The sequence below is a fragment of the Fragaria vesca genome, linkage group LG7 (assembly GCF_000184155.1).
Source record: "Fragaria vesca subsp. vesca linkage group LG7, FraVesHawaii_1.0, whole genome shotgun sequence".
Classification (NCBI taxonomy): Eukaryota; Viridiplantae; Streptophyta; class Magnoliopsida; order Rosales; family Rosaceae; genus Fragaria; species Fragaria vesca.
Genome location: NC_020497.1, coordinates 8,160,587 through 8,177,207, shown reverse-complemented (window position 1 = coordinate 8,177,207; position 16,621 = coordinate 8,160,587). Strand labels below are relative to the sequence as shown.

The window sequence follows — 16,621 nt, the reverse complement described above, 5'->3', positions numbered from 1 at the left end:
GTAAAAACGTCTTTTCTACGCTAACTCGGTATTCGACGCGGTTTTCTTTCTTTTCCTGATTTTTTTTAATAATAAATAAAAAAAACTCGTTTCCTTTCTCTATTTGAGTCTGTTCCCAAATAAATAAATAAAAATAAACTTTTTTCTAATAAATCCAAAATTAAAATTAAAAATAGAAAACAAATTGGATTCACCGTAGGGTTCTCTAAGTACCGGTCAACTTTGCAAATAAAAATGTTCCGAATCAGTACATTATTTTTTTTTTTTAAAGGGTTTGGAACCTAGCCGAACTGGGTAGGCTCAGCCCTACGCCCCGTTCCATTTATTATATTAATATTAAAATTCTGCAGTCGGGGTGGGGGGGGGGGGGGACAAAACACCTGAACTCCGAGCTACAATATGTAAATTGCAAAAATCCTCGTAGAGAACGTCCTAAATAATAGCAAGAGTCTCTTATAACCAAACATCATCAACAACTCCTAAACTAGCAAGGTGCGCTAATCTATCTGCAACACCATTTGCTTCCCTATAGATGTGTCGAACTTGAACAGATTGAAAAGTTTTCATATAATCTTTACAATCCCCAAGAACCCTCCAGCGAGATCGATCTTGTTTGAAGTTTTGGGTGATCTTGCTGGAAAACTGGAAAAGAACGGACTCGTCGAGGAGGGAAAGTGGTTGGGGACATTGCTGGAGTCTTCTGGGGTAGAGGCGCGCCGTCGTCGGCGCCAGAGGGTGGAGAACGGAGGGATGTCCGCACTTTAAGGCCGGTGCAGACGTGCACCTCTGATCGGGCCTCTATATATATATATATATAGATTATTGAAACTGAAGCAAAAGACCTAGCTAATAAGAAGTTCTGAAGCTGTAAGGAAACCTCACAACTTAACAAAAATCGCCTAACTCTGATTTAAAAGGAATGAATTAATATATATTCAAGTTAGAATTGTCGAAAGGGATATTCATTGCTAGCTAGGGTTAGGGTTTTAGGAAAAAAAAAGCTTGTGTCACCGCCTCCACTATTTGAAACTGTTTCAAACTTGTCTACAAACTCTACTGTCAAATTCTTGTTCATTGATTGGTGTAATATGGCTGGAAGCAGAAGCATAGGCTCAGAGGCAAACCAAGATTCCTCAGACCCAAATTCAAAAAAGGTAAGGGTTTAACCATTGAAGGGTACCCAGTTTAGGGTGTATCAATTGAAGGCCATGAAACCTATGTAATCTTTCCATCTCTCAACTTGTCATTTGATATTGGACGATGTCCACAAGGTGTTATTGCCCAAGACTTCCTCTCCATCTCACATGCCCACATGGATCACATTGGAGGACTGCCCCTGCATGTTGCCACTACTTGCCACTACTAGTAGCTTATATGCAACGATCATTGTACCGTGTTAAAGGAAAGAATACGCAAAAGGAAAGAATTCCACCATATCAGCAAAGAGATTTTGTAAGATAATTTAGATTAGCTGTGCATATTTGATAGAGCTTGATTATATATCATAATATTAGATCGAATAGATAGGAGACCTGTGTAAAGTTTGTAATTCTGTGAGAATTAAGAAAACATATTCTTCATATTCAATTTCTCTTTATGGTATCAGAGCATTCGATGTGGACATAACAAAGAAAGAAACCAAAACATCTATGGCAGGCGGTGAAGACAAGAAACCTAAGGAACAATGGAAGCCCTCAGCCTTTATAAGAACACCAAAACCATAGGAGAATCGAAACCACCCAATATTTCTCTATCATTCGGATCAACACAGTGCAGTTCTTGTATCGCAACCTTTGATGGAAGACAACTATACAGCATGGATCCAATCCATGGTCATAGCCCTGACCATTAAAAATAAAAAGGGGTTTGTAGATGGATCAATCAAGAAGCCAACTAGCAGGGTTGAAGAAGCGCAACAGTGGGAACGATTGGATACGTTGGTGAAGACTTGGCTGATAGCATCAATGTTGAAACCGATTTCTAGCAGTGTAAGCCACTGTAAGAGTGCGAGAGACATATGGCTTGAATTGCAGGAGATGTCCTCTCACACCAACATTGTCCAATTGTTCCACATAGAGAACGCAATCCATGACTTCGAACAAGGCACAAGCTTAGTATTATCCTTCTTCACCAAACTGAAGGGTCTCTGGGATGAAAGAGATGCAATCTTTGACATTCCACCCTAAAGTTGTGAGGTAGGTAAAGAGATCAAGGAGTACATAGAAAGTCAGAAGACCATGAAGTTTCTAATGGGGCTCAATGAAAATTATGCAAGTGTTCAGAGTAACATCGTGGCAATTGATCCATTGCCAACTATGAACAAAGCATGTACCATGGCACTATACCATGAGAAAAAAGCAGAGGTGATGAGTGGGAAAGCATCGGCACAACCAGAGACATCAGCCTTTGCAATAAGGAAGGGCGTTCCTGACTTTAATTTAAGAGAATCTGAGTGTGAGAAGTGCCATAAGAACAACCACAGCACCAAAAATTGCAAAGCACATCTTAAGTGCACTTTTTATGGATGGAAAGGTCATACCTATGACCATTGCCGAAAAAGAAAAGCTGCTGCAGAAGGAGGACTAGGATGTGCCAAAGGGAATCATGTTGCCTCCATAACTGACAAAAGAGAGGATGCATTCAACTTCCCATTCTCAAAGGAAGAGTGTAAGCAGCTTGTTGAGTTGTTGAGCAAAAACAAGGCTGTAACGGCTAACCAAGTCGGGAATGTTCCCAATTTTGAAGAACTCTCAGGTAAAGCTTTTTGTTTTCCTCAAAATGGAAAAACAAGTATTTGGATATTGGATAGTGGTGCCAGTGATCATATAGTGTGTAGTTCTAACCTCCTTACATCCTTGAATCCGGTTATCAATACCACGACTAAAGTCAGTCACATTGGCACAATGATTTTCTCTCCTCAGTTCATTCTACACAATGTGTTATGTGTGCCATTCTTTTATCTAAATTTAATATCTGTCAATAAATTGGCACTTGATTCATTCTATATCACTATCTTTCTCAGAGAGTTTTGTGTCATACATGACCTACGATCAGGGAAGATAATTGGGATGGAAAGGAAGATAATTGGGATGGAAACTGAGAGGGAGGGACTCTAATGCCTCAACCATGCACAGAAAGGAACATGCAATTCTGTTAGCAGTCTCGAATCTTTGGCACCAGCGTCTAGGTCATCCTTTCAGACAATCTCTTTATTATCTGCAAATAAAGCTTGTGGTACAAGCACTTGTTTCATTTGTCCTCTGGCTAAACAAACCAGAAAGTCTTTTCCGTTAAGTACAATTTCAAGTGAGTCTCCTTTTGATTTAATTCATGTTGACATATAGGGTGGATACCATGTTCCTTCAATTTCTAGAGCACAATATTTTCTCACTATCGTTGATGATCATACTAGATGTACTTGGGTTTACTTAATGAAGCATAAATGGGAAACACGATATTTTTTAATCAATTTGACTCATTTAGTTGAAAATCAATTTGACAAGAAAGTTAAAGTAGTGCGTAGTGACAGTGGTCCCGAGTTTAAACTTGAAAATTTTTACTCATATATCAAAGGGGATACTTCATCAAACTAGTTGCGTCAACACAAAAAAAAAAAAATGGTGTCGTTGAACGTAAGCATAGACATTTGCTTAATGTTGCTCGGACTCTTCTTTTTCAAGCTCACTTGCCTAAAGAATTTTGGGGCGATGTCATCCTCACTTCTGCTTATCTTATTAACAGAACTCCCACACCACTTCTTCAAGGCAAAACACCTTTTGAAAAATTGTTTAACAAAGTTCCCAACTTCTCTCATTTGAAGGTTTTTGGTTGCTTATGTTTTGCTTCGACTCATCTTGTTAAACGTACAAAGTTTGATCCTCGAGCAACCAAGTGTATTTTTCTTGGTTATCCTAATGGTCAAAAGGGATATAAAGTTTACGATATTGAAGATGAAAAGGTTTTTGTTTCAAGAGATGTGTCATTCTTTGAAGATAACTTCCCATTTCAGTTTCAGTTGGTCTCCAACTCTTCTACTGTCAAACCCGTTTTTCACTCTCAACCAAATTCTTCTTCTCTTGATTTTGAACCCATTGTTTCACCAACAGTACCAGATTCTTCAAATTCTAGAGTCCAACAAAATGAGTCTGCTTCCAATGAAGTACCTACCTTCACAGAACAACACCCATCACCTGATCGATACACAAACTCATTCACGAAACTCATCCAATATGCCATCTCTACCACTTGTCATCGCTGAATCACCTACCATGGTTGCTCCGCCACTGTCGCCATCATGACGGTCTTCTCGTCCTGCCAAACAACCAACATTTTTGCAGGACTTTCATGTTGAGGCAGCTTTCCCCTCACGCCCTGCACCACTATCTTCACCGAACATAAGTACTCCTCATTCCCTTTCTCATGTCTTATCATATGATAGACTTTCCCTTTATCACAAAGTCTTTACTACACAACTCACCATCCAAAAAGAGCCTTCCTCTTTCTCACAAGCGATCCAGATTCCACAATGGCGTGAGGCCATGCACAATGAGAACCAAGCACTACAAGCTAATCACACCTGGAGTTTGGTGCCTTTACCTCCCCATAAACACCCCATCGAATGCAAATGGGTGTACAAGATAAAATTGAATCTGGATGGAACAGTTGAAAGATATAAGGCACGACTCGTGGCCAAAGGTTACAATCAGATTGAGGGAATTGATTACATAGAAACCTTTACACTAGTCGCCAAGTTGACAACAGTTCGTGTTCTTCTAAGCCTTGTAGCCCTCCAAGGATGGTATTTACATTAGCTCAATGTCAACAATGCGTTCTCAATGGTGATCTTTCTGAAGAAGTTTATATGAAGATTCCTTCTGGTTTCTGATGAAAGGGGGAGACTCGAGTGTGCAAGCTTCACAAATCCATCTATGGTTTGAAACAAGCTTCTCTCCAATGGTTCATAAAATTGTCCATGGCCCTTAAATCAGCTGGTTTTCATCAATCTTGGTCAGACTATTCCTTGTTCGTCCGAAGTCATGTAGGCAAGTTCACAGCATTGTTGGTATATGTTGATGACGTGATTTTGGTAGGAAACAACTTGGAGGATATCATAGACACCAAATGATTTCTTTCAAGCCAACTTAAGCTGGAAGACATAGAGCAACTGAAATTTCTTTCTGGGTATAGAAGTTGCAAGGTCGAAACAAGGGATAACAATTTGTTAGAGGAAGTATGCACTCGAAATTCTTGAAGATACAGGCTTTCTTAGTGCTAAGTCATCGAGGTTTCCAGTCGACCAAAATATATCACTCACACAAATGAATGGTCATTTCCTAGCAGATCCTTCATAATATCGGAGACTAGTTGGGCGTTTGATATATCTGACTATTACAAGACCAGACCTAGTCTATCTAGTCATATACTAAGCCGATTCATGGATAAGCTTCAACAACCACATCTTGAGGCAATATACAAAGTATTACGATATATCAAGCAAGCACCTGGCCAAGGATTCTTGCTACCTACCACAAGGACTTGGGAATTGAAGGCCTATTGAGACGCTGATTAGACACGTTGCAAGGACATGAGAAGGTCAGTAACTGGTTACTGTATTTTACTTGGTAATGCACTTGTCTCCTGGAAAACAAAGAAGCAGATCACAGTTGCTCGTTCAAGCGTAGAAGCAGAGTATCGCTCTATGGCCATAACATGTTGTGAGATAGCTTGGCTACGAAGTATACTTAAGGACTTGAATGTGAATCAAACACAACCAGTCAAGCTGTTTTGCGACAACCAGGCTGCCATTCATATAACATCAAATGCATGAAGCACATAGAGATAGACTGCCATGTCGTGCAAGAAAAGGTGAAAAGAGGAGTGATTAAGACAGTACATGTTCGAACCAAGGATCAACCTGCAGATCTATTTACAAAGCCATTGAGTTTGGCACAATTTGAAGCACTACTTGGCAAGTTGAGTGTAATTAACATACACTCCAACTTGAGGGGGAGTACTGTTGAAGGAAAAAATATGCCAAAGGAAAGAACTCCACCATATCAGCAAAGAGATTCTGTAAGATAATTTAGATTAGCTGTGCATATGTGATAGAGCTTGATTGTAGGCTATAATATTGGATCAAATAGATAGAAGACCTGTATAAAGTTTGTAATTCAGTTCTGTGAGAATTAAGAAAACATATATATTCTTCATATTCAATTTCTCTTTAGGAGAAATTACTGGTCACTCCATTAACTTTCATGCGCTCGACAGTTTACTCCATTAACTTTCAATTTCAATCGATCACTCCTCAAACTATCCAATGTCACATAATTAGGTCCATCCGTTAAGTGGCCGTCCAAATCAATGGTTAAGTTGCTGACTGGACATATTTTTCAACTGAAAATTTCATTTAACACCCCACCCCTCTCTCTCTCTCTCTCATTTAAAACCCATCAGCCAGCCATGGCTTCCCACTTTTCTCTCTCCGCCGTTTCTCTCATCACATTCCTCTTCCTCGCCAAGGTTCTTTGGCAACAGATAAACAAATAGGTGGACCTGCTTTGGACGACTGGTCGTCCACAACTTAGAAACCATCGGTTGAGGCTGTTCGTCGTCCACCAACCAGTGACCGGTCATCCGATCTGATCTCAGCGAGCGATGCAGAGGCCCAGCGACTGGTCCACCGGTCGACTTGGACTCCGGTCTGGACGTCACCGGCGGTTGTCAAAAAGGGAAAAAAACTGGGCTTGCCGGTGGTAGTCGAACCCAGCCGCTCGAATTGGAGAAGCCCGAATAAGTGGACCTTGATTCCACTCGGATCGATCGAGGCGAGGTATTGCGCGGCGGCCGGTCGGCGAGGTCTGGTCCATCGTTGGTTGACAATTGTTCAGGAGGCTCCGGTCCACCACCTTGTCAAGCCATCGATACAGAGGATTTAGGGTTCGTGGATGGTGTTGTTTAGGGTTTGGTTGGCGGCGAAAGGAGAAGATTGTTGTGAGGGTTTGAGTTTTGGGCTTCGGGAGAGAGATGCAGGGTAGTTGGGTTTGAGTTTCTGGCGTCGGGAGAGAGATGTCGAGGAGCTGTGGGGTGTGTTTGATTACGGTGTTGATGTGGTTGGTTGCTGGTGGTGTGGTTGGTTGGTTGCTAGTGTTGTTGTTGCGGTGTTGTTGAAGGTCCAACTGGTGATGTGGTGGCGTTGTATTTGCGGAGGAGGTGGAGGAGGAGAGAGAAGAGATTGAGGACACAAGACGGTGGAGAGAGAGAGAGAGAGAAGGTGTTAAATGAAATTTCCAGTTGAAAAATATGTCCAGTCAACCACTTAACCACTGATTTGGATGATCACTTAACGGATGGACCTAATTGTGTGACATTGGATAGTTTGAGGAGTGATCGATTGAAATTAAAAGTTAATGGAGTAAATTGTCGAGCGCATGAAAGTTAATGGAGTGACCAGTAATTTCTTCTTCTCTTTATAACAAAATGTATTAAAGAAGTTGTTGAAGAACACTTTGAGGTGCACAGAAAAATGGACCAATCAGAGCTGAAGCATAATTTGATTGGCCTGGATGCTGGAGAAGAATTTCATATAAGAAAGGATCTCAAAGTAAAAGCTTTTAGGACTTATCACAGAATCCCAAGTCAGGGTTATGTAGTTTACTCAGTAAAACATAAACTTAAGCAGAAGTATGTTGACCTATCTAGGATTGAAATTGAGGGTTTCAAATTATCAGGTGAGGAGATTACAGACACTTTGATAGAACCTCAAGTTGCTTTCACAGGAGATACCACGGCTGATTTCATAGGTGACAGTAGCAATACTGATCTGCTGAGGGCAAAGATTCTTGTCATGGAGAGCACCTTCCTAGATGAGTAAATTACAGTGGAGCATGCAAGAGATTATGGACACATTCATCTGTTTGAGATAATTAATCACGCAGAAAGATTTGAAAACAAAGCAATTCTTCTTATCCACTTTTCAGCTCGATACACAGTAAAGGAAATTCAACAAGCTGTATCGGCGTTGCCTCCTCCGATAGCAGGGCGAGTTTTTGCACTTACAGAAGGTTTTTGATGACAAGCCGGTCTAGAGTTTTGTCCCATCAATTTGGCAACTTGAATTTGTGTGCTGAAGAAAAAGCACATGAGAAACCACCAATGCATGGCGGATATTCTCACGCAAATTTGAGGGAGTGCAAGAGCAGGTAGTAAAACTTTCCATCGTTTGGATATGGTATCCTGAATCTACATTTTAAGATCATACAAATTTAATATCGTTTGCTTCTTGCTTCCTGCTTGTCTATTTCTGTCGGCATAAATAGGGAAATCGAACAAGTCAATGAGGAACTGAAAGCGAAAGTTCAAGCTATACATCGCACTGAAGCGAGCAAACGTAACCGTAGAACGTTGCAGCAACCCATGCATAATATTATCCAGAGATTGTGTTGGTATTAAGAAAGGATGATAATTTATTTCACCATAAGTTTTCATTGTTCAAAGAAATTTCAAAATAGTTGAGCCAATAAGCCAAGTGTTCGTGCTCTCAATTCTCGGTGATGCATATATACAGAAATGACAAAGTCCTATTGAACTCTACAACATTTTTAAAGACAGTAGCGTGTAGTCGTGTTATCCATCACTCACCAGTCACCACCTTTATATTGTGAAAAACTTGTAATTACTCTCAACACTAAACCACGGTCAGCACCAATGGTCGATCTTCCTTGAGCCCAGCAAACTCCAAGAGGAAGTTCCAGGCTGATGAAAGTAAATTTTGTGATGAAGACTCTGCTATCATCGTTTGCATTGATGTTCCATCTTCCAAGTATGGCACAACGTACTTTCTCATGTCACTTTTCGTGATGGCCAGATGATTACCTGACACGTTTATGAACTTGACTTTGCCAGCTTCGTCCAAGGTTTTCAAACCAATCCAATCCTCAGTGTACAGCTCGGTCTGCAGGATGGAAACATCAAACTTGTCTGATTAGATATCCTCAAACTTCAGGAAAATTTGACAGCAACTGAGCATTACCAACATCGTTGTCTTACGAAGCACAAGGATTCATTATAAGAACAACAAATAGTATGCTGACACTCTATCCTGATTGTACCAGGTACTTGAGCAGGAAGGTTAAAATAGATAAATTACCTCTTGCGCAGGCAATATAGGATCAAAGGCCCCGTCTGGGAAATATCCGAACCAGGAGGTCTCCTTGGGTATCAGTATAGTGTCTTGCTCAAACTAATCATGAACAGAAGGAAAAGAAAAAATTATATCTGAAAACTAAAGAAAGAGCTTCAAGTGGCCTTAGAAAAATAGAATTCTAAAGCTCACCATAATAAGCACCAAATTCTCTAAGCTTGTAAATCGTTCCTTATATGTAGAATTTCTTGTACTATTGATTTCATTGTTCAGCTTTGGAAGAAATGTACACCCTTTTAGATAAGCAGCAATATCCTGTTGAATGGAAATTTTGATTAACAGTAGTTTTTGGCAATGGGAAAAGGTAACCAAGAATTTGAGCATCAGCTATCGTTGCTATGGAAACAGATATTCACAAATACGATTCTGGTTCATGTTATACTACAAAAAGTAGGAACAAGGTAGACTTCAGATCCTGTATAGATGTATATTTACTAAATCTGCTTCCTAATATCCCTTTCTCTGGGATTGCAGTATCATGAAATTAAATCTTACAGCAAACTATATAATGAAAGAACCTACACAATTATTTCAAAAAAAAAAAAAGAAAGAACCACAAAATCATTCTAGTGGAACTGAAGCATCATACTTACAGTGGGGATTTTCAGATAACCACTTGGAGCCAAATGTTCCTGCAAACACGTCAAAGATAGAAACCTTAAATTGTAGGAATTGCGTGCAGATATAAATAACAAGAGAGAAACATAACTATGTCAACGAAAAGACTATTTGACTGAAGCCTGTTGCTGACATCATGTTTAGCATCCATAAATTTGCATTTCACACTCAAGCAACTTACATACAAACAAATAGATATTTAAAGGCTCAATAAATTAAAACCTGGATATAGCTGCTGTAGATCTCTGACTTGATTAAGTTGTCCAGAAGAACACAAATCCACTCAGACTGCAAAAAGTAAAGTAGTCAACCATGCTGCAGGGATCCGATTTAAAACTTTGTTCTATGTCAAAATTGTCTACATTACACAGACTAGCTGAACTATATCCTAAAGTCCTAACTGCAAGATAATATCACTCCAAAACTCTGAACCTTTTTCTTCAGTGAAAATGGTTTGTGTTAACATATGGAAAAACATACTGAAAAGCGTACTTATGTTAACAATATGTGTATGTGACATATGAAGAAACAATTAAGTCTATCATTTCACGGTCTAGCATAACTTGTGTTTAAGCTCACCAAGTATATTTTCTAGATACAACAAAACCACTCGTGTCTGAATTTTACTTTACTAGTCAAAACTAGATTTTGTAGAAATCAGAAGAAAGTGGAAGAAGCACATACCCCACAAAATGGAATAGAAGCGGTACCAGCATGCGGACCTGCTAGTGATATAAAATTTCGGACCTGTTTCATATATATCACAATACATTAGTGATTCTTAAGATCGATTACCAGACATAATAAGTCAGCAGAACACTGTAAGCGAAGGTGAAAATGAATATTTATAATCCTGCCAACGGGGGGAGAAGTAGGGAATCAGGCAGTGGGAGAAGGAAATGTACAAAGAAAGACATATGGAACTAATCAAAAGTAAACTATATAGTACTCTTTTGGTCTATTTTATAATTAAAACAGTGTATTGGCAGCACTCATGAAATAAGTTTCAGTTTTTATCAAGTACTTGGCAGCATGGATAGTAAAATGTACAACAAGGAATTGAAAAGAAGATCTAACATAATACAGCACCAGTTAGTGTGTCCAGGAACCATCTTTGGGTTCCGCTGGCGGTAGCAGTACTATCTATTATTTTAATATACAGGACAACCAACTAATGTTCATACATGTGCATCAGCTGAGTGCTTCCCTGAGTAAATTACTAATGTATGTTCCAGGAAAAAGAAAAGATGAGGCAATATCATATATGTTGTCAAATTAATTCTTACAGGAGGTCCACCGTCACAAAATTCAATTACTCCTCTACCAACCATGTTACCCTGCAAAAACAGGAGGAATGTGGAAAGTGTTATCAACAATGAAAAAAGGTTCAAATAGAAATAAATTTTCACAAGTACAGACCAATCAAATTCCCAAACAAAATAAACTGAATCTAATCATAAAGATTCATGCAAAGCAAAAAAACTCTTACAAATTATAAAAGATGGCTCCACCATTTACAAAGGCAATCAAACAATCATTGAACCACCTAAAACTGAGCAGACGGTTACTATGATGTGTGTGGGTGTGTTCTTCAATTTTGTGACCTCGCTGTGTATGTGCAATCAAATAGAATGCCAAGAGACCATGAGAAGTACAGAAAACTTAGTGAGAAACGAAATCACTGTATCATATCCTTGCTATTTTCCTTTCTTTTTATTTTTACTGAAATTGAAATCATATATTTATTGCATATGCTGAATAACTTTAAAACTGATAAAGCATAACAACTTTCACAGGGTGCATAGATGGAGAAGAATTATGACAAAGCTGCAGCCTGCAGATGAACAAGAAAGACGAGAATGGAGAAACAATAAGTTACACAGTCCCTGTCAATCACCTGAGAAAGTCCAACTATGTTGTAACCATCACTTAATTCACTCATATTTTTAACCTGTGTAAGACATCAAAACTATCAGTATATAAAACATAATTTCCATAATGGCAAGTTAAAAAGTATTACCACACTATTTCAGCACCTTCTCACAAGCAACAGCCGTCTGCAAAAACAAGTCTATTTAATAATTTGAAAAAAAAAAAAAAACTATAGATGGAACATATTTTAAAAACAAAAAAATCAATAGTCACCTGTTCCAGCAAAGGCATTGTCCAAGAATCCCATGATCCATCACCAATTTCTCTATAGAGAAAAAGTAATCAAGTACATTCAGAAACAGGATTTATGTTATTCATGAACTAGATGCTAACTTGATAAAATAAGAAGAAACAAAAATATATGAGGGGAAGTTCTACAGTACATCAATGCAAATTTCAAACGTGGAAAACCAGCAAAGAAAAATGCAAAATCAGTACAAACTTTGCAAAACATAGATACATCGATAGACTTCTGACAGTGTTCCAGTTGTAGACTGTATAGTTCACCAAAATATTGTTGGAAAGTTTTGCACAAAGAATCCAAGTTTTGATCTTGGTGATGCCAAAAGCATTGAGTTTAGAAACTTTTGAAGAGAGAGACGAATATCATGACCTAGAGTTCTGTTCTAAGAAAAAAAAACAAGGAGATTCGAAAAATGCTCCCCTGACCTCTTCAAGTTAGCTATGCAGCACAGAAAAAGATGTTTATAAAATTATTATAAATATGCTGCAACAAATATTGCTTACATGCAATATCCTTGAGAACCAGACCAATTGCTTAAAAGCTCCGTAAAGTGAGTGACTCCTCGATTGGTGCATTTATCTCCAATGCCTTTCATAAAATATGAACAAAATATCAGATTTATAACTATCACACTAGCTGCTCCTGTTCCTAAATCATATATAAGTTCTTAAAAATATATCATAAGTCTTCTGATATATTGTCTGTCAGTTATTTAAACACTAACAAAGACTATATATTCTACAAGCACAAACAAATCTGAAGAACACAAACAAATACTGATTTGTTTCAGAAGCCCGAACAAGCAGACTCTTAACGTAGTTGTATATAGCAGTTCTATAGTGATAAGCATGGTTTTCCAAGTGAAAGGGACAAGCAAAGAACAAAGTCACTGGCCGAGCTATTGGACAAATGGTTATTCTATAGGCCTTTTAAAAATTTTAAATCTAAGATATGTCCAATCAGGCTAAGCAGTGACTGTATTTCAATACTAAAGCATGTATATAGAGTTTACTCTTTACAAACACGAACTTATTCCATCTATACACAACGTGTTTCCCTTTTTAAGACAAATTTGTACATGATAGCTACCTAACTCGATGAATACAGTTCTAAACAACCCCCTTTCTTGAACAAGTCTACAGCTTTACAGTTATGTTGGGCACAAGCAAGGCCTACAATGTGTACTCTCTTGCTTACCCATTGTTCCTTAGCTACCAAAGACGATGAAACCGAAAAGCCAAGTTTTCACAAATGTAATTCCCTACACTGTTCACATCAAATTCAGAATTGATGATGAATTCACGACCATATGTTACCAAAGTTTCTAAGAAAATGCAATGAGTAAACAAATACTGACAAAGAGCATTACATAGTCAAAACTAGTACCTAAAGCAGAAATTTATAAAATTTCTCATAAAGATTCCAACTTTACCATTGCATTGTCTGATCCTATTCACTATCCACACCACAGTCTATTTTCTATTTCATGACATCCCTAAAACAGTTAGTTACTACTTTTGGATAACAACAACAGAATCAACTGAAAATACAACAAGAGAAAAGCTTGAGAACCCCTGAAACTGAAACAAAGAACAAGATGATCAGAGAAGTTACCATGAAAAACGATGAAAGGAACAGAGACGGTAAGTGGGATGAGAGTGAAGATGAAAATGATTGGTAACAGTGAAAAAGCCATTGGGGCTTAAATGGGTTTTGGTTGAGTTGCCAGGAAAAGCTTTCTGGGATTTCAGACAGGGGTCAAAGCTTGGGACTTGGGAGTCCTTAAGACTCTGGATAGTGAGGGACTCCTGAGAAGATGGTAGATTCAAACATGTTTACGGAGACAAACAAGTTAAGAAGAGGACTAGTTTTGGCTCGAGGGACGCGCCAACTACCCTTCCACTTAATAATAGTCGCACTTGGCTCTCTGCTAGTCCTTGTCCTCTCAAACTCGTGTCATCTGAACTTGGATCACTGATTTAAACGTGTTTTACTTTCCTAGTTTATGCTTTGGTTTCTGCTTTACAGAATTATACTATGCGCCTACGTACTCTAAATACTAAATTTAGACCAAGATAAGTGATAAACAAATCAAAACGATTTTTATTAATCTCAAACTACAACCATACATTAGATACATCTCTATTACTTGCATACACAGCAAAATTAGTGGTATGTATATAGATAGAGCCCCTTGTTACATTACATTTTTTCATGCTCACTTATTGAAAATGCGCCTACAAAGAGAAATTTTATTAACACATCCTTAAATGCTAAATACCCATCTCTTTCTTTATATAAATTATATAAGACTTTGTGGGTACATAAAATTACTAAAAAAAACATTCATATCAAAAATAAAGAAACTTAGTTGAAATAAAATATCTCGTTTAAGATGTTCATATTAACTATTGTACTTCAAACACTTTTTAATTTTTAGTTTGAATCGAGTACCAATATTTTGACACCACATATGAATATTATGCAATGGTTCACAAGAATCAATTAATTTAGTTTTACACAAGATTGAACATTCTAATGCCGAAATTTCCGTTAAGGACTTTAGTTTTGCACATGTGATGTATTGTCTTGTTTTGTTTTGATTTGGTAGGCTCAAGAAATCTTGAAATCAATTTGAGTAAGAGGTTCCTTGAGAAGAAAATTTGTCAAGGAAAATTGATGGGAGAAGATGTTATCAAAAAGAAATATTTCGAGAAAGATCTTAACGAGGTGAAACCCTTTAGAAAAAAAATAAAAATCTTCAAGGAATATGTCAATGAGGTGAAACAGTACAAGGAAAGATGGAACTTTTTGAGAAAAATCTCAGTAATGTGAATTTTTTTTTTGAACAAATTGAGTAGCAAATCTAAAAAAATATGTGTGTTGTGAATGAGTTGTGTATTTAGTGAATAAGTTGTGTATGTTAAATGAGGGTATTATAGGAAGTTTGGGTATGTGTATCTAGTAAAATGTTAAAACAAAAAAGTTAATAGGTGATGTATGAAGCATAAAATGTGTATATAATAATTAGAGACGTGTTAATAAAATTTCTGGCCTACAAAACTATAAAAAAAAAAAAACAACAACAACAACATTGTACATATTCCCACCTCATCCTTTTCACCGGCACTAGCAGACGCACCTATAGCTACTGGGGGCTAGTGCCCCTACTTGATTACGATTTTTTGAATATCTTACGGCTTAAATGAGCAACTTATACATTTCTATGGAGAGGGAGAGTTCGGTCTAAAAGAAGCAGCTAGAGCATTAGCCATTGAACTTTGTATCTATTAAAAACCGATAGATCTATACAATAGGATTCTTTTAAGGAGGTGAATTTTTCACTCTTTATTTTATAATTCACATTCTTACCTTTTTTTTTTTAGGTAAAGTTTTCACAAAAAAACAAAATACATGTCACTAAATACAAGATTTAAATTACCAAAAGATGAAAGTGAGAATATGGATTGTAAAATTAGGAGTGTAAATTTCAGTTCCATTCTTTTATTGTATCTGGCTCAATCAAAACCCCATGGTTGTTTAGTCATTGTTCGCAGCAAGGCATCATCCTTTGAAAATTGGGCCTCGAGAACTGTATGTGATGACCAAACATCGATAGCATTTGGGTGGTGTAGCTTCTTCTATACTCTAAAGGAGACGAGACTACGCCAATTAGTTGTTAGATCAATATATTAATTTGCCAATGAATAAAATATTCTTCGAAATAATAATGATGGAATTTGATCACATGTTCTACGTTTCAAGAAGCCAATTAATTTTGTATGGTATTCTAATTTTAGAAAATATAAATTACTCCTTGGGAAAATAAGTAAACAACTAAATTAGGTGCTCGAACTTCTAGCTTCAACTCCTCAAAAATAGATGTAATTTTAGTATTCAACTTTTTTGTTTTTTGTTTTTTGTTTTTTACAAGGCAAATCAAAATATCTATAAATTAAAACTCAGGCTAAACCAGTCATTATATACTCTTCAGCTTTCATTTCTAAATAGACAAGAAGTTGTGAGAGACTCTCACATTAGTACATAAGATAGTACCACTCATCAGACATATTCTCATTCACTTAATTAGTGAGCCTCATACTACTTAATTAGTGAGCCTCATACTACGACTTAGCAGAGCACAAGGAAATAAAATAAAAGTTAAACACTTATCTCTTTTCCCTTCGTAATAGGACTAGGAGCGATGTGTCAGCGATGTGTCTCTTCAAACACCAAGCTTGCAACAACTTCATTCTTTTTTTCCTTGATTTGATTTTTATTGTAAGATTCCACTGCACGACCTCTCTTCTTCTTGAGGTTACTTGAATCATACAAAACATCAAAATTGAGAGGAGCAAGCAAACCTTCCATGGTCTCCACCAATCTAAAATTTGGTAGTAAGCTTCATAGCAGTCGTCTTGACTTGCTTGTATAGTATAGTGTTGTAGTAGCTTTCTCAAACGCCATCTTGGTTTCTTTGGTGAGGAAAAAGGAGAGGTAATCTACCTCTTTTCAGCGATGCCTTCTCTTCTTTTTCAATAGGTGCTCAATGCTTGCTGATTTTTGGGGAACTCAGCTTCCTTCAATGTTTGTTGCTTGATAATGATTGACTTGTGCAGTTTAGA

The 16,621-nt window shown here is 37.5% G+C and overlaps 1 protein-coding gene and 1 pseudogene across 1 annotated transcript; one reads left to right on the top strand and one right to left on the bottom strand.

Moving 5' to 3' along the window:
* The first annotated feature begins 750 nt into the window (after positions 1–750).
* LOC101294517 lies at positions 751–8,071 on the top strand (annotated as a pseudogene).
* A 372-nt stretch (positions 8,072–8,443) lies between these two features.
* LOC101291464 (palmitoyl-protein thioesterase 1-like) lies at positions 8,444–13,949 on the bottom strand. Its single transcript, XM_004306942.1, has 12 exons — positions 13,611–13,949; positions 12,500–12,584; positions 11,966–12,017; positions 11,857–11,877; positions 11,718–11,771; positions 11,107–11,157; positions 10,505–10,567; positions 10,043–10,108; positions 9,796–9,834; positions 9,335–9,457; positions 9,149–9,241; positions 8,444–8,953 (listed from the first exon to the last, which is right to left on the bottom strand). Exons 1-12 carry the CDS (start codon positions 13,690–13,692, stop codon positions 8,687–8,689), a joined length of 996 nt encoding a protein of 331 aa, XP_004306990.1. The 5' UTR covers positions 13,693–13,949; the 3' UTR covers positions 8,444–8,686.
* Positions 13,950–16,621: the final 2,672 nt, after the last annotated feature.

What these genes read in the sequence shown, in the direction of transcription:
- LOC101291464 (XM_004306942.1), bottom strand. Translation starts at nt 13,692, where the DNA reads ATGGCTTTTTCACTGTTACCAATCATTTTCATCTTCACTCTCATCCCA. An exon ending in CAATGCCTTTGCTGGAACAG is followed by an intron (nt 11,878 to 11,965) that starts GTGACTATTGAT and finishes TTGTTTTTGCAG; the next exon opens with ACGGCTGTTGCTTGTGAGAA. An exon ending in AGAATTTGGTGCTTATTATG is followed by an intron (nt 9,242 to 9,334) that starts GTGAGCTTTAGA and finishes GTTCATGATTAG; the next exon opens with TTTGAGCAAGACACTATACT.